This window comes from Anomaloglossus baeobatrachus, chromosome 5, assembly GCF_048569485.1.
Source record: "Anomaloglossus baeobatrachus isolate aAnoBae1 chromosome 5, aAnoBae1.hap1, whole genome shotgun sequence".
Taxonomy (NCBI): domain Eukaryota; kingdom Metazoa; phylum Chordata; class Amphibia; order Anura; family Aromobatidae; genus Anomaloglossus; species Anomaloglossus baeobatrachus.
The window spans coordinates 592,887,594-592,907,657 of NC_134357.1; the positions used below are offsets into that span (position 1 = coordinate 592,887,594).

At 49.9% G+C, this 20,064-nt stretch overlaps 1 protein-coding gene across 1 annotated transcript in view; it reads left to right on the forward strand.

Moving 5' to 3' along the window:
• The window catches only part of GLP2R (glucagon like peptide 2 receptor), a 142,320-nt gene that overhangs the window by 36,669 nt on the left and 85,587 nt on the right, over positions 1-20,064 (forward strand). Inside the window, exon 2 of the mRNA XM_075348010.1 lies at positions 10,063-10,159. Coding sequence (XP_075204125.1) covers positions 10,063-10,159 — 97 coding nt within the window. The remainder of the gene's footprint in view (positions 1-10,062; positions 10,160-20,064) is intronic.

Below are 20,064 nucleotides of genomic sequence, written 5' to 3' on the forward strand. Positions count from 1 at the left end.
CAGTGTCTCCGTACTGGTCTCCCATGGCTGCAGCGTCTTCGGACTTTTCTTCCATGGCTGCAGCATCTCCCTACTTGTCTTTCTTGGCTACAGCATCTCCGGACTTATCTCCTGTGGCTGCAGTGTCTCCGGTCTTGTCTCCTTTGGCTGCAGCATATCAAGACTTGTCTCCCATGACTGCAGCAACTTCAGGCTTGTCTTCCCTGGCTACAGAATCTCCGTACTTGTCTCACATGAGTGCAGTATCTCCGGACTTGTTCCGTGGATGCAGCGTCTCCGTACTTGTCTTCCCTGATTACAGCGTCTCTGGACTTGTCTCCTGTGGCTGCAGCATCTACGGACTTATCTCAATGGTATAAGTGTCTCTGGACTTGTCTCCCCTGGCTGCAGCATATCAATACTTATCCCCAATGGCTGCACCAACTTCAGACTTGCCTTCCGTGGCTGCAGTGTCTCCATACTTGTCTCACTTGACTGCACCATCTCTGGACTTGTCTCCCTTGGCTGCAGCATCTCCGGACTTGTCTTCTGTAGCTTCAGTGTCTCCCTACTTGTCTTCCCTTGTACAGTGTCTCTGGACTTGTCTCCTGGGGCTGCAGCATCTCCGGACTTCTCTACCATGGCTGCAGCATCTCTACACTTGTCTTCTGTAGCATCTCCCTACTTGTCTTTCCTTGGTACAGTGTCTCTGGGCTTGTCTCCTGTGGCTGCAGCATCTCTGGACTTGGCTCAAGTGGCTGCAGCATCTCTGGACTTGTCTCTCCTGGCTGCAGCATCTCCGGACGTGTCTCCGATGTCTTTAGCATCTCCCTACTTATCTTCCAAGGCTGCAACATCTCCATACTTGTCTCCTATGGCTGCAGCATCTCTGGACTTGTCTCCCATGGCTGCAACATCTCCATACTTGTCTCCTATGGCTGCAACATCTCCATACTTGTCTCCTATGGCTGCAACATCTCTGGACTTGTCTCTCATAGCTGCAGCATCTCCAGACTTGTCTCCCATGGCTGCAGCATCTCTGCACTTGTCTTCTGTAGCTGCAGCATCTCCCTACTTGACTTCCCTTGGTACAGTGTCTCTGGGCTTGTCTCCTGTGGCTGCAGCATATCTGGACTTGGCTCAAGTGGCTGCAGTGTCTCTGTACTTGTCTCTCCTGGCTGCAGCATCTCCGGACTTGTCTCCAATTGCTTCAGCATCTCCCTACTTATCTTCCAAGGCTGCAGCATCTCCATACTTGTCTCCTATGGCTGCAGCATGTTCAAACTTGTCTCCCCTGGCTGCAGCATCTCAAGATTTGTCTCCCATGGCTGCAGCAACTTCAGACTTGTCTTCCCTTGCTGCAGCATCTCTGTACTTGTCTCACGTGATTGCAGTGTCTCCGTACTGGTCTCCCATGGCTGCAGCATCTCCCTACTTGCCTTTCTTCGCTACAGCATCTTTGGACTTGTCTCCTGTGGCTGCAGTGTCTCCGGTCTTGTCTCCTTTGGCTGCAGCATATCAAGACTTGTCTCCCATGACTGCAGCAACTTCAGACTTGTCTTCCCTGGCTACAGCATCTCCGTCCTTGTCTCACATGAGTGCAGCATCTCCGGACTTGTTCCGTGGATGCAGCGTCTCTGTACTTGTCTTCCCTGATTACAGCGTTTCTGGACTTGTCTCCTGTGGCTGCAGCATCTCCGGACTTATCTCAATGGCATAAGTGTCTCTGGACTTGTCTCCCCAATGGCTGCACCAACTTCAGACTTGCCTTCCGTGGCTGCAGTGTCTCCATACTTGTCTCACATGACTGCACCATCTCTGGACTTGTCTCCCTTGGCTGCAGCATCTCCGGACTTGTCTTCTGTAGCTGCAGTGTCTCCCTACTTTTCTTCCCTTGGTACAGTGTCTCTGGACTTGTCTCCCATGACTGCAGCATCTCTGCACTTGTCTTCTGTAGCTGCAGCATCTCCCTACTTGTCTTCTCTTCCTTCAAAACAAAACAATCACTGATCTCGGGGAGACCAGACAGAGAAAACACTGCCGGCAGCCAGCAAAGGCGCTCAAACAGTGAAATCCTAGGTGCATTGTCCCCTGGGAGGTATGCAAATCAAAAAAGGTCAGTGGAGCCTCTGTTAGGAGTCTCGACACAGAACTTGCCTGATATCCCTCCGGGAAGGACCTAGCTTGCTGCCGGCAGTGTTTTCTCTGGCTGGTCTCCCCGAGATCAGTGATTGTTTTGTCTTGTTGGTCTACTAGGCATTGCTCCCACATGGCCAGAATCCTGCTCCACACTGATGAGGGGCAACACCCCGAAACAGCGGTCTGTGGATGGATACCTGGCCTTGGTATTTCCCTTGTCGTATCTTTAAACTCGTCCAGGCCAGGTCCTTCCCGGAGGGATATCTGGCTAGTTCTGTGTCGAGACTCCTAACAAACCTTTTTTCATTTGCATCCTTCCCAGGGGGCAATGCATTTAGGATTTCACTGTGTTGAGCGCCTTTCTTGGCTGCCGGCAGTGTTTTCTCTGGCTGGTCTCCCCGAGATCAGTGATTGTTTCGTCTTGTTGGTCTACTAGGCATTGCTCTCACCTATCCAGAATCCTATTCCACACTGATGAGGGGCAATACCCTGAAACAGCCGTCTGTGAATGGATACCTGGCCTTGGTATTTCCCTCTGAGCTTGTCTCCTGTGGCTGCAGCATCTCTGGACATTCTTACTCTCCATGGACCCAGTACTACTCTCTATAGACCGACTCTAGCACACTGTGGACTGACTGTAGCATGCTATGGGCACCACTTCTCCATATGGACCAACTTCAGCACTCTGTTGACCAACTGTGCCACTCTATGGACATTCTTACTCTCTGTGGATCCACTAATATTCACTATAGACTGACTCTAAGACGCTATTGACTGACTCTACCATGCTATGGACATCTCTCTCTGCATCCATTTCTACCCACTACAGACCAAGTCCAGCACTCTATTGTCTGAATCTTGCTGTCTATGGACACTTCTACTCTCCATGGATCCACTCTTACTCTCCATGAACAAACTCCAGCACTCTACTGACCAACCTTGTCATTCTATGGACATTCTTAGGGCGGCTTTGCACGTTGCAACATCGCACGTGCGATGTCGGTGGGGTCAAATCGAAAGTGACGCACATCTGGCGTCACTTTCGACATCGTTGTGTGTAAATTCTAGATGATACGATTAACGAGCGCAAAAGCGTCGTTATCGTATCATCGGTGCAGGCTCCGACTTTTCCATAATTAAGCTGCCGCGACAGGTACGATGCAGTTCCTCGTTCCTGCGGCAGCACACATCGCTGTGTGTTACGCCGCAGGAGCGAGGAACTTCACTTTACCTGCCGCCGGCGGCTACGGAAGGAAGGAGGTGGGCAGGATGTTTACATCCTGCTCATCTCCGCCCCTCCGCCGCTATTGGCCGCCTGCCGTGTGACATCGCTATGACGCCGCACGACCCGCCCCCTTAGGAAGGAGGCGGGTCGCGGGCCAGAGCGACGGTCGCAGGGCAGGTGAGTGCATGTGAAGCTGGCGTAGTGATAATTTTCGCTACGCCAGCTATCACAAGATATCGTACCTGCAACGGGGCGGGGACTATCGCGTGCGACATCGCAGCATCAGCTTGCGATATCGCAACGTGCAAAGCCCACCTAACTCTCCATGAATCCACTCCTTCTCACTATTGATGGACTCTAGCACACTATTGACTGACTCTTCCATGCTATGGGAAAACTCTTCTCCGTATGGACCAATGTCACCACTCTGTTGACCAACCCTGTCATTCTATGGACATTCTTACTCTCCATGAATCACTCCTACTCTTAATAATCCAACTCTAGCACACTATTGATTGACTCTTCCATGCATTGGGAAACCCTTCTCCCTATGGACCAACGTCATCACTCTGATGACCAACTCTGGCACTTAATGTACATTCTTATGCTCCATGGATCCCCGACTACTCACTATAGACCGACTCTAGCCTACTATTGCCTGACTCTTTCACGTTATGGGTACCCCTTCTCTCTATAGACCAATGTCAGCACTTTGTTGACCAACTCTGCCCCTCTATGGACATTCTTACTCTCCATGGATCCACGACTACTCACTATAGACTGACTCTAGTCCACTGTTGACTGACTCTTCCATGCTATGGACACCCATTCTCCCTATGGACCATCTTCTTTTTATCAGTGGAAACCCTTGAAGACCACCACGTAGTCTCTGTGGGTCAACCTGAGTGACCTCTACTCTACCTCCATCCAAACTTACCCCATGGCCTTTTTTCCCACATAGCAACCACTCCTTTCAATGCCCAGTGATCCCCAATTCTGTTTCTCCCTCATTGGATTGTATTATAGATGACATTGGGTTTTATAAACATCTTCTTCCAGTTGATGAAAAGCAGATGCCGTAGGGAGTTTATACGTTTAGGGAACTGTTTATGTTGTGTTGGTCAGTGGCTGGTGTCCAATGTAACCATGACAAGTCTTAACATAACAAGGTGGAAGAGTATTAACAAGCTGTAGATAATCACCAGCTGAGAAGCTACATCAAAAGTCTTGACGGCTTCGATTCATTACAGTGGTGAGGATGTGCTCCGAGGTCTGGCGTACTATGAGAACATCAACCCAAGCACTTCAGAAGAACTCTGGCAATCGAATATGTTGTAAACAACTTTATGAGGGTGGAGAGTATGAGAAGATATGAAGCTAATAATGGCTGCTTCAAGCGAGGATTAACCATCTAGTATAAATAGTTCTGCTGGCATTGAGGTCCACAATAGTAGAGTCCATGTAATTTTTGAGGCTTTTTCTTTTTCGATTTTCACTTGTCCATGGAACTAGGGAATGGAAAGTGGTCATCATGGTCATCAAGGGCAGAATAAGGGGTCGCGGGAATAAGAAACCAAACTAAAGGGTAAAGGGATTTGTTTGGAGATTGTCCATCCAACATCTCCAAAAGAGATCGCTGTAGACCCATGGATACTTGTTCTCATCTAATGGGTTGAAGACTTCTATAGAGCTTTGATCAAAGTTGGTGGAAAGTTTAAAATGGTTGGTAAACAACGTAGATCTAGATAGCACTCGAACATATGGTCACTTGTCCAATACATCCCCCTATCTCTTCAGGTGGTCAATGCTAATCATTGTCAGGCTACGTTCTTCTATGAGTTTTACCACTCACCGTAAAACTCCTTAATGACGTAATTTCAGAAAAGTCCAGAAATTGATCAAATAGATTTTAAGAAAAATTGGATCGACATGGAGCCAAACAAACCATAACAGTCATTGGAGTCTCCAATGGTCAAAACAAACCCAGTATCTGCCATACGCGAAATTCCAAGATCTTCGCATGGAGATTAGAAAACCCCACCACCAAGGTGTTTTAAGCAAACGTAGGAATCTGCGTCTTGGACACAGTAAGTTTTGATGTTGGGGTCTTGTAGTTTCCATGCCTCTAAAAAAATGTTATGGTTCACTGTTATGACTAGTTGACCAGTGCTTGAGTCTCACACTTGAGCCTTCAATTTTTTCAGCTTAGAGGCCTGAAGGTACTGCTGCACAATATTAGTTGTTGACTCTGGTGGACCTAATGATGGACTTCTAGTGGATGGATCATCTCAATGATTTGGTCCATGTGGTATTGTATTTATGGAAATGACCAATTTTTATGACTGGAAGACCACAACCTAAGCATCTCTATTAGGACACTCATGCCTTCAATTCTTTCACCTCAGAGGCCTGAAGGTATTAGGTTGCACAGTTGCCAAAAATGCATTGTTGACTCTAGTGGACTTACTGATGGAATTCTAGTAGATAGATCACCTCAAAGATTTGGGACAAGTGGTATTGAATTTATGGAAATGACCAACCTCTGACTGGTAGACCATGACATTTGCATCTCTATTAGGACACTCAAACTTTCTATTCTTTCATCTCAGAGTCCTGAAGGTACTAGGTTGCACAGTTACCCCAAATGTATTGTTGACTCTGGTGGACCTAATGATGGAGTTCTAGTAGATGGATCACCTCAATGATTTGGTCCATGTGATATTGAATTTATGGCAATGACCAATCTCATTGACTGGTTGACCACGACCTAAGCATCTCTAATTGGGACACTAAAGCCTTCAATTCTTCCACCTTAGAGGCCTGAAGGTACTAGGTTGCACAGTTACCCCAAATGCATTGTTGACTCTGGTGGACCTAATGATGGAGTTCTAGTAGATGGATCACCTCAATGATTTGGTTCATGTGGTATGAATTTATGGAAATGACAAATCTTTATGACTGGTAGACCACGACCTAAGCATCTATATTGAAACACTCAAGCCTTCAATTCTTCCACCCCAGAGGCCTGAAGGTACTAGGTTGCACAGTTACCCCAAATGCATTGTTGACTCTGGTGGACGTAATGATGGACTTCTAGATGAATCACCTCAATGATTTTGGCCAAGTGGTATTGCATTTATGCAAATTACCAACCTCTAACTGGTAGACCACAACATATGCATCTCTATTAGGACACTCACGCTTTCTATTCTTTCACCTCAGAGGCCTGAAGGTACTAGGTTGCACAGTTACCCCAAATGCATTGTTAACTCTGGTAGACCTAATGATGGACTTCTAGTAGATGGATCACCTCAATGATTTGGTCCATGTGATATTGAATTTATGGCAATGACCAATCTCATTGACTGGTTGACCACAACCTAAGCATCTCTATTAGGACACTGAAACCTTCAATTCTTCCACCTCAGAGGCCTAAAGGTACTAGGTTGCACACTACTGGTGGACCTTTTGATGGACATCTGGTGAACATGTCACACTATTGATTAGATAAACGTCTTTTGGGGTTTATGGCCTTGTCAGGCCTCTATGATTGGTAACTGCTTCACCGTTGCTCTTGAGGTTCTAGGTTGACCAACGGGACTACATCAATAGTAAACATTGGTGGATCTAAAGATGGATTTCCGGTAGACCTGAGGTATTGAGTTTATGGCTTTCCTTTTCTTAGATTTGCTCTCACAACCCTGTTTGATCTTTTCTTCACTTTTATGTGATATTTTTACCCTGGTCCCGATAAGCCCAGGACATTTTTGTCTAATAGTTTACACATTCTGCTCCATAGGCTCGGAGTCCGGCGTGCCGCCCCTCCCCCCGGTGGCCATTAATCTTCTCCAGTGGAGCAGACTTGGCCTCCGCGCTCAGGGTCTGGTCACCGGCTGTCACTGACTGTTTAGCTTTTCAGACAGAATGAAACGTCTACAACAGAGGACGCTTTATTAATGAATTTCTTCTTTGAAAGTTGAATTTATTTATTCTTGGATTCAAGTTCAACACGAAAGAATGTTCCTAGATTCATCAAATGTGGTGGATGTGTCTACGGAGGAACTGTCAATCATATAGCAAAAGGGGCGGAGCAAAGGCCCTACGCTTAGCCCCGCCTCTTCCTGCAGACCAGTGCTATAAAGGAAGGGACTGGGCAGAGTGATGGGGAAACCGGCCAAAGCAATGGAGGCTGAATTGGGCCTCAGGAAGGCTGGAGACTTAGGGGACCGGAACAGCAGAGCTGGATATAACTGGAGACTTGTCTGGGATGAAATAGCAGAGCCCCATGATGTAGCAGAGCTTGGCTTGTCAGAACACACACTTATGTTGTAGCAGAACCCAGCGATGTAGCAGAGCTGGGTTTGTCAGAAGACACAATTGTGGTGTTGTAACTAGACCCATCGATGTAGCAGAGCTTGGTTTGTCAGAAGACACTCTTGTGGTATTGTAGCAGAATCAAGCGATGTAGCAGAGCTGGGTTTGACAGAAGACACACTTGTGTTGTAGAAGAACCCAGCGATGTAGCAGAGCTGGGTTTGTCAGAAGACACTCTTGTGGTATTGTAGCAGAATCAAGCGATGTAGCAGAGCTGGGTTTGATAGAAGACACACTTGTGTTGTAGAAGAACCCAGCGATGTAGCAGAGCTGGGTTTGTCAGAAGACACTCTTGTGGTATTGTAGCAGAATCAAGCGATGTAGCAGAGCTGGGTTTGACAGAAGACACACTTGTGTTGTAGAAGAACCCAGCGATGTAGCAGAGCTGGGTTTGTCAGAAGACACTCTTGTGGTATTGTAGCAGAATCAAGCGATGTAGCAGAGCTGGGTTTGATAGAAGACACACTTGTGTTGTAGAAGAACCCAGCGATGTAGCAGAGCTGGGTTTGTCAGAAGACACTCTTGTGGTATTGTAGCAGAATCAAGCGATGTAGCAGAGCTGGGTTTGACAGAAGACACACTTGTGTTGTAGAAGAACCCAGCGATGTAGCAGAGCTGGGTTTGTTGGAAGACACAATTGTGGTGTTGTAGTGGAACCGGAACAGTAGAGCTGGATATAACTGGAGACTTGTCTGGGGTGAAATAGCAGAGCCCAGTGATGTAGCAGAGCTTGGCTTGTCAGAACACACACTTGTGTTGTAGTGGAACCCAGCGATGTAGCAGAGCTTGGTTTATCAGAAGACACAATTGCGGTGTTGTAACTGGACCCATCGATGTAGCAGAGCTTGGTTAGTCAGAAGACACTCTTGTGGTGTTGTAGCAGAATCAAGCAATGTAGCAGAGCTGGGCTTGTCAGAAGACACACTTTTGGCGTAGAAAAACCCAGCAATGTAGCAGAGTTTGATATGTCAGAAGACACAATTGTGGTGTAGTAGTGGAACACAGCAATGTAGCGAAGCTCGGTTTGTCAGACAACACCCATTAGATGTTCTAGCCGGACCCAGCGATGTAGCAGAGCTTGATATGTCAGAAGACAGACTTGTGGTGTTGTAGTTGAAGCCAGAGCTATAGCAGAGCTGGGTTTGTCAGAAGACACACTTTTGGTGTAGCAAAACCTAGCAATGTAGCAGAGCTTGATATGTCAGAAGACACAACTGGGGTGTTGTAGTGGAACCCAGTGATGTAGCAGACCTGGGTTTGTCATAAGGCAAACTAGTGGTATTGTAGTGGAATGCAGCGTTGTAGCAAAGTTCCGTTTCTCAGAAAACACCCATTAGTGGAGCTGGATTTGTCACAAGGTACACTCGTGGTATTGTAGTAGAACCAGGCGATGTAGTAGAGCTGAGTTTCTAAGAAGACACACTTCAATGGTAAATCAGAGCTAGGTATATGTCAGAGAAGCACTTTTGGTAATATAGCAGAGCCCAGTGATGTAGCAGAGCTGGGTTTGTCAGAGAAACACTTGTGGCAATGTAGCAGAGCCCAGTGATGTAGCAGAGCCCAGTGATGTAGCAGAGCTGAGATTGTCCAAGGACACACTTGTAGCAATGTAACAGAGCCCAGTGATGTAGCAGTGCTGGGATTGCCCAAGGACACACTTGTGGCAATGTAGCAGAGCCCAGTGATGTTGCAGAGCTGGGTTTGTCAGAATGCATACTTGTAATAATGTAGCAGAATTCAATAATATATCAGTATGTCAGGGGACTCTTGTGGTAATGTGACAGAGCCCAGCGACATAGCAGAGCTGGGTTCACCAGGGGAAAGCCTTGTGGTAAAGTAGAGCAGTCCAGGGGTTGTAGCAGAGCTGGATGTGTCAGGTGGCAGTCTTGTGATGATATGGTAAACCAGAGCTGGGTATGTGATTATATACACTTGTTTCAATATAGCAGAGCCATGCAATGTAGCAGAGCTGGGTTTGACCTAGGACTTGTGATAATATATCACGGTTCAAGTTAGGAATCCCACTTCTGATAATGTAGCAGAGCCCAGCGATGTAGCAGATGTAGGTTTGTCACAGTTCAGTGGTATGTCAGAGCTGTGTTTGTCAGTGGTGGCGATGTAGCAGAGCTGGGTGAGGTTTCCCCTGGGAGCGGCGGTGGTGGCCATGTTACTCGCCGCCCTGCTGTATGTAGACAGAATATAAAGCCACATATGAGGAGACCTCAAGGCCTCGCACCGAGGGCTCATTACAGGCATATATCAGGTAACGCTTCCTGCGCAGGGGACGTGCGCTGCGCTCAGCCTCAGCAAGGACAAGGCCATTAACCACCACTGTCATCCTCTAGGTCAGCGGAGCCGTGCTGGAGGGCATCCTGAAGAAGTGGCAGCTGTACAAGCAAGAGTGCCTGACCAGACTGGACCAGGAGAGGGCGACGCTGAGCGGTGAGGAAGCCATAAACCACACCAACACCAACCACTCACTACAGCATTACCTACCCTATACCGGCCGTATATATATATATACAGGAGATACCCAGGTTATACCGGCCGTACATACATATATACAGGAGAGGGCGACGCTGAGCGGTGAGGAAGCCATGCACCACACCAAACACCCTCTGCAGCATATCCTATAACTACCTACCCTATACCGGCCGTATATATATATACAGGGGATACCCAGGTTATACCGGCCGTATATACATATATACAGGAGAGGGCGACGCTGAGCGGTGAGGAAGCCATACACCACACCAACCACTCACTACAGCATTACCCACCCTATACCAGCCATATATATATATACAGGAGAGGGCGACGCTGAGCGGTGAGGAAGCCATGCACCACACCAACACCAACCACTCACTACAGCATTACCCACCCTATACCGGCCATATATATATACAGGAGAGGGCGACGCTGAGCGGTGAGGAAGCCATACACCACACCAACACCAACCACTCACTACAGCATTACCCACCCTATACCGGCCATATATACATACAGGAGAGGGCGACGCTGAGCGGTGAGGAAGCCATACACCACACCAACACCAACCACTCACTACAGCATTACCCACCCTATACCAGCCATATATACATACAGGAGAGGGCGACGCTGAGCGGTGAGGAAGCCATACACCACACCAACACCAACCACTCACTACAGCATTACCCACCCTATACCAGCCATATATACATACAGGAGAGGGCGACGCTGAGCGGTGAGGAAGCCATGCACCACACCAACACCAACCACTCACTACAGCATTACCCACCCTATACCAGCCATATATATATACAGGAGAGGGCGACGCTGAGCGGTGAGGAAGCCATGCACCACACCAACACCAACCACTCACTACAGCATTACCCACCCTATACCAGCCATATATATATACAGGAGAGGGCGACGCTGAGCGGTGAGGAAGCCATGCACCACACCAACACCAACCACTCACTGCAGCATTACCCACCCTATACCAGCCATATATATATACAGGAGAGGGCGACGCTGAGCGGTGAGGAAGCCATGCACCACACCAACACCAACCACTCACTACAGCATTACCCACCCTATACCAGCCATATATATATACAGGAGAGGGCGACGCTGAGCGGTGAGGAAGCCATGCACCACACCAACACCAACAACTCACTACAGCATTACCCACCCTATACCGGCCATATATATATACAGGAGAGGGCGACGCTGAGCGGTGAGGAAGCCATGCACCACACCAACACCAACCACTCACTACAGCATTACCCACCCTATACCAGCCATATATACATACAGGAGAGGGCGACGCTGAGCGGTGAGGAAGCCATGCACCACACCAACACCAACCATTCACTACAGCATTACCCACCCTATACCAGCCATATATATATACAGGAGAGGGCGACGCTGAGCGGTGAGGAAGCCATGCACCACACCAACACCAACCACTCACTACAGCATTACCTACCCTATACCGGCCATATATATATACAGGAGAGGGCGACGCTGAGCGGTGAGGAAGCCATACACCACACCAACACCAACCACTCACTACAGCATTACCCACCCTATACCGGCCATATATATATACAGGAGAGGGCGACGCTGAGCGGTGAGGAAGCCATGCACCACACCAACACCAACCACTCACTACAGCATTACCCACCCTATACCGGCCATATATATATACAGGAGAGGGCGACGCTGAGCGGTGAGGAAGCCATACACCACACCAACACCAACCACTCACTACAGCATTACCCACCCTATACCAGCCATATATATATACAGGAGAGGGCGACGCTGAGCGGTGAGGAAGCCATACACCCACTCACTACAGCATTACCCACCCTATACCAGCCATATATACATACAGGAGAGGGCGACGCTGAGCGGTGAGGAAGCCATGCACCACACCAACACCAACCACTCACTGCAGCATTACCCACCCTATACCAGCCATATATATATACAGGAGAGGGCGACGCTGAGCGGTGAGGAAGCCATACACCACACCAACACCAACCACTCACTGCAGCATTACCCACCCTATACCAGCCATATATATATACAGGAGAGGGCGACGCTGAGCGGTGAGGAAGCCATGCACCACACCAACACCAACCACTCACTACAGCATTACCCACCCTATACCAGCCATATATACATACAGGAGAGGGCGACGCTGAGCGGTGAGGAAGCCATACACCACACCAACACCAACCACTCACTACAGCATTACCCACCCTATACCAGCCATATATATATACAGGAGAGGGCGACGCTGAGCGGTGAGGAAGCCATACACCCACTCACTGCAGCATTACCCACCCTATACCAGCCATATATATACATACAGGAGAGGGCGACGCTGAGCGGTGAGGAAGCCATGCACCACACCAACACCAACCACTCACTACAGCATTACCCACCCTATACCGGCCATATATATATACAGGAGAGGGCGACGCTGAGCGGTGAGGAAGCCATGCACCACACCAACACCAACCACTCACTACAGCATTACCCACCCTATACCAGCCATATATATATACAGGAGAGGGCGACGCTGAGCGGTGAGGAAGCCATGCACCACACCAACACCAACCACTCACTACAGCATTACCCACCCTATACCGGCCATATATATATACAGGAGAGGGCGACGCTGAGCGGTGAGGAAGCCATGCACCACACCAACACCAACCACTCACTACAGCATTACCCACCCTATACCAGCCATATATATATACAGGAGAGGGCGACGCTGAGCGGTGAGGAAGCCATGCACCACACCAACACCAACCACTCACTACAGCATTACCCACCCTATACCAGCCATATATATATACAGGAGAGGGCGACGCTGAGCGGTGAGGAAGCCATGCACCACACCAACACCAACCACTCACTACAGCATTACCCACCCTATACCGGCCATATATATATACAGGAGAGGGCGACGCTGAGCGGTGAGGAAGCCATGCACCACACCAACACCAACCACTCACTACAGCATTACCCACCCTATACCAGCCATATATATATACAGGAGAGGGCGACGCTGAGCGGTGAGGAAGCCATGCACCACACCAACACCAACCACTCACTACAGCATTACCCACCCTATACCAGCCATATATATATACAGGAGAGGGCGACGCTGAGCGGTGAGGAAGCCATGCACCACACCAACACCAACCACTCACTACAGCATTACCCACCCTATACCAGCCATATATATATACAGGAGAGGGCGACGCTGAGCGGTGAGGAAGCCATGCACCACACCAACACCAACCACTCACTACAGCATTACCCACCCTATACCGGCCATATATATATACAGGAGAGGGCGACGCTGAGCGGTGAGGAAGCCATACACCACACCAACACCAACCACTCACTACAGCATTACCCACCCTATACCGGCCATATATATATACAGGAGAGGGCGACGCTGAGCGGTGAGGACGCCATACACCACACCAACACCAACCACTCACTACAGCATTACCCACCCTATACCAGCCATATATATATACAGGAGAGGGCGACGCTGAGCGGTGAGGAAGCCATGCACCACACCAACACCAACCACTCACTACAGCATTACCCACCCTATACCGGCCATATATATATACAGGAGAGGGCGACGCTGAGCGGTGAGGAAGCCATACACCACACCAACACCAACCACTCACTACAGCATTACCCACCCTATACCAGCCATATATATATACAGGAGAGGGCGACGCTGAGCGGTGAGGAAGCCATACACCACACCAACACCAACCACTCACTACAGCATTACCCACCCTATACCGGCCATATATATATACAGGAGAGGGCGACGCTGAGCGGTGAGGAAGCCATACACCACACCAACACCAACCACTCACTACAGCATTACCTACCCTATACCAGCCATATATATATATACAGGAGAGGGCGACGCTGAGCGGTGAGGAAGCCATACACCACACCAACACCAACCACTCACTACAGCATTACCCACCCTATACCAGCCATATATATATACAGGAGAGGGCGACGCTGAGCGGTGAGGAAGCCATGCACCACACCAACACCAACCATTCACTACAGCATTACCCACCCTATACCAGCCATATATACATACAGGAGAGGGCGACGCTGAGCGGTGAGGAAGCCATACACCCACTCACTACAGCATTACCCACCCTATACCAGCCATATATATATACAGGAGAGGGCGACGCTGAGCGGTGAGGAAGCCATGCACCACACCAACACCAACCACTCACTACAGCATTACCCACCCTATACCGGCCATATATATATACAGGAGAGGGCGACGCTGAGCGGTGAGGAAGCCATGCACCACACCAACACCAACCACTCACTACAGCATTACCCACCCTATACCAGCCATATATATATACAGGAGAGGGCGACGCTGAGCGGTGAGGAAGCCATGCACCACACCAACACCAACCACTCACTACAGCATTACCCACCCTATACCAGCCATATATATATACAGGAGAGGGCGACGCTGAGCGGTGAGGAAGCCATGCACCACACCAACACCAACCATTCACTACAGCATTACCCACCCTATACCAGCCATATATATATACAGGAGAGGGCGACGCTGAGCGGTGAGGAAGCCATGCACCACACCAACACCAACCACTCACTACAGCATTACCCACCCTATACCAGCCATATATATATACAGGAGAGGGCGACGCTGAGCGGTGAGGAAGCCATACACCACACCAACACCAACCACTCACTACAGCATTACCCACCCTATACCAGCCATATATATATACAGGAGAGGGCGACGCTGAGCGGTGAGGAAGCCATACACCACACCAACACCAACCACTCACTACAGCATTACCCACCCTATACCAGCCATATATACATACAGGAGAGGGCGACGCTGAGCGGTGAGGAAGCCATACACCACACCAACACCAACCACTCACTACAGCATTACCCACCCTATACCGGCCATATATATATACAGGAGAGGGCGACGCTGAGCGGTGAGGAAGCCATGCACCACACCAACACCAACCACTCACTACAGCATTACCCACCCTATACCAGCCATATATATATACAGGAGAGGGCGACGCTGAGCGGTGAGGAAGCCATGCACCACACCAACACCAACCACTCACTACAGCATTACCCACCCTATACCAGCCATATATATATACAGGAGAGGGCGACGCTGAGCGGTGAGGAAGCCATGCACCACACCAACACCAACCACTCACTACAGCATTACCCACCCTATACCAGCCATATATATATACAGGAGAGGGCGACGCTGAGCGGTGAGGAAGCCATGCACCACACCAACACCAACCACTCACTACAGCATTACCCACCCTATACCAGCCATATATACATACAGGAGAGGGCGACGCTGAGCGGTGAGGAAGCCATACACCACACCAACACCAACCACTCACTACAGCATTACCCACCCTATACCGGCCATATATATATACAGGAGAGGGCGACGCTGAGCGGTGAGGAAGCCATGCACCACACCAACACCAACCACTCACTACAGCATTACCCACCCTATACCAGCCATATATATATACAGGAGAGGGCGACGCTGAGCGGTGAGGAAGCCATACACCACACCAACACCAACCACTCACTACAGCATTACCCACCCTATACCAGCCATATATATATACAGGAGAGGGCGACGCTGAGCGGTGAGGAAGCCATGCACCACACCAACACCAACCACTCACTACAGCATTACCCACCCTATACCGGCCATATATATATACAGGAGAGGGCGACGCTGAGCGGTGAGGAAGCCATGCACCACACCAACACCAACCACTCACTACAGCATTACCCACCCTATACCGGCCATATATATATACAGGAGAGGGCGACGCTGAGCGGTGAGGAAGCCATGCACCACACCAACACCAACCACTCACTACAGCATTACCTACCCTATACCAGCCATATATATATACAGGAGAGGGCGACGCTGAGCGGTGAGGAAGCCATACACCACACCAACACCAACCACTCACTACAGCATTACCCACCCTATACCAGCCATATATACATACAGGAGAGGGTGACGCTGAGCGGTGAGGAAGCCATGCACCACACCAACACCAACCACTCACTACAGCATTACCCACCCTATACCGGCCATATATATATACAGGAGAGGGCGACGCTGAGCGGTGAGGAAGCCATACACCACACCAACACCAACCACTCACTACAGCATTACCCACCCTATACCAGCCATATATATATACAGGAGAGGGCGACGCTGAGCGGTGAGGAAGCCATGCACCCACTCACTGCAGCATTACCCACCCTATACCAGCCATATATATACATACAGGAGAGGGCGACGCTGAGCGGTGAGGAAGCCATGCACCCACTCACTGCAGCATTACCCACCCTATACCAGCCATATATACCGTATATACAGGAGAGGGCGACGCTGAGCGGTGAGGAAGCCATGCACCACATCAACACCCACTCACTACAGCATTACCCACCCTATACCAGCCATATATACATACAGGAGAGGGCGACGCTGAGCTGTGAGGAAGCCATGCACCCACTCACTACAGCATTACCCACCCTATACCAGCCATATATACATACAGGAGAGGGCGACGCTGAGCGGTGAGGAAGCCATACACCACACCAACACCAACCACTCACTACAGCATTACCCACCCTATACCAGCCATATATATATACAGGAGAGGGCGACGCTGAGCGGTGAGGAAGCCATACACCACACCAACACCAACCACTCACTACAGCATTACCCACCCTATACCAGCCATATATATATACAGGAGAGGGCGACGCTGAGCGGTGAGGAAGCCATACACCACACCAACACCAACCACTCACTACAGCATTACCCACCCTATACCAGCCATATATACATACAGGAGAGGGCGACGCTGAGCGGTGAGGAAGCCATACACCACACCAACACCAACCACTCACTACAGCATTACCCACCCTATACCAGCCATATATACATACAGGAGAGGGCGACGCTGAGCGGTGAGGAAGCCATACACCACACCAACACCAACCACTCACTACAGCATTACCCACCCTATACCAGCCATATATATATACAGGAGAGGGCGACGCTGAGCGGTGAGGAAGCCATGCACCACACCAACACCAACCACTCACTACAGCATTACCCACCCTATACCAGCCATATATACATACAGGAGAGGGCGACGCTGAGCGGTGAGGAAGCCATACACCACACCAACACCAACCACTCACTACAGCATTACCCACCCTATACCAGCCATATATATATACAGGAGAGGGCGACGCTGAGCGGTGAGGAAGCCATACACCACACCAACACCAACCACTCACTACAGCATTACCCACCCTATACCGGCCATATATACATACAGGAGAGGGCGACGCTGAGCGGTGAGGAAGCCATACACCACACCAACACCAACCACTCACTACAGCATTACCCACCCTATACCAGCCATATATATATACAGGAGAGGGCGACGCTGAGCGGTGAGGAAGCCATACACCCACTCACTACAGCATTACCCACCCTATACCAGCCATATATATATACAGGAGAGGGCGACGCTGAGCGGTGAGGAAGCCATACACCACACCAACACCAACCACTCACTACAGCATTACCCACCCTATACCAGCCATATATATATACAGGAGAGGGCGACGCTGAGCGGTGAGGAAGCCATACACCCACTCACTACAGCATTACCCACCCTATACCAGCCATATATACATACAGGAGAGGGCGACGCTGAGCTGTGAGGAAGCCATGCACCCACTCACTACAGCATTACCCACCCTATACCGGCCATATATATATACAGGAGAGGGCGACGCTGAGCGGTGAGGAAGCCATACACCACACCAACACCAACCACTCACTACAGCATTACCCACCCTATACCAGCCATATATATATACAGGAGAGGGCGACGCTGAGCGGTGAGGAAGCCATGCACCACACCAACACCAACCACTCACTACAGCATTACCCACCCTATACCAGCCATATATATATACAGGAGAGGGCGACGCTGAGCGGTGAGGAAGCCATGCACCACACCAACACCAACCACTCACTACAGCATTACCCACCCTATACCAGCCATATATATATACAGGAGAGGGCGACGCTGAGCGGTGAGGAAGCCATGCACCACACCAACACCAACCACTCACTACAGCATTACCCACCCTATACCAGCCATATATATATACAGGAGAGGGCGACGCTGAGCGGTGAGGAAGCCATGCACCACACCAACACCAACCACTCACTACAGCATTACCCACCCTATACCAGCCATATATATATACAGGAGAGGGCGACGCTGAGCGGTGAGGAAGCCATGCACCACACCAACACCAACCACTCACTACAGCATTACCCACCCTATACCGGCCATATATATATACAGGAGAGGGCGACGCTGAGCGGTGAGGAAGCCATACACCACACCAACACCAACCACTCACTACAGCATTACCCACCCTATACCAGCCATATATATATACAGGAGAGGGCGACGCTGAGCGGTGAGGAAGCTATACACCACACCAACACCAACCACTCACTACAGCATTACCTACCCTATACCAGCCATATATATATACAGGAGAGGGCGACGCTGAGCGGTGAGGAAGCCATACACCACACCAACACCAACCACTCACTACAGCATTACCCACCCTATACCAGCCATATATATATACAGGAGAGGGCGACGCTGAGCGGTGAGGAAGCCATACACCACACCAACACCAACCACTCACTACAGCATTACCCACCCTATACCAGCCATATATATATACAGGAGAGGGCGACGCTGAGCGGTGAGGAAGCCATGCACCACACCAACACCAACCACTCACTACAGCATTACCCACCCTATACCGGCCATATATATATACAGGAGAGGGCGACGCTGAGCGGTGAGGAAGCCATGCACCACACCAACACCAACCACTCACTACAGCATTACCCACCCTATACCAGCCATATATATATACAGGAGAGGGCGACGCTGAGCGGTGAGGAAGCCATGCACCACACCAACACCAACCACTCACTACAGCATTACCCACCCTATACCAGCCATATATATATATACAGGAGAGGGTGACGCTGAGCGGTGAGGAAGCCATGCACCACACCAACACCAACCACTCACTACAGCATTACCCACCCTATACCAGCCATATATATATACAGGAGAGGGCGACGCTGAGCGGTGAGGAAGCCATGCACCCACTCACTGCAGCATTACCCACCCTATACCAGCCATATATACCGTATATACAGGAGAGGGCGACGCTGAGCGGTGAGGAAGCCATGCACCACATCAACACCCACTCACTACAGCATTACCCACCCTATACCAGCCATATATACATACAGGAGAGGGCGACGCTGAGCTGTGAGGAAGCCATGCACCCACTCACTACAGCATTACCCACCCTATACCAGCCATATATATATACAGGAGAGGGCGACGCTGAGCGGTGAGGAAGCCATACACCACACCAACACCAACCACTCACTACAGCATTACCCACCCTATACCAGCCATATATATATATACAGGAGAGGGCGACGCTGAGCGGTGAGGAAGCCATACACCACACCAACACCAACCATTCACTACAGCATTACCCACCCTATACCAGCCATATATATATACAGGAGAGGGCGACGCTGAGCGGTGAGGAAGCCATACACCACACCAACACCAACCACTCACTACAGCATTACCCACCCT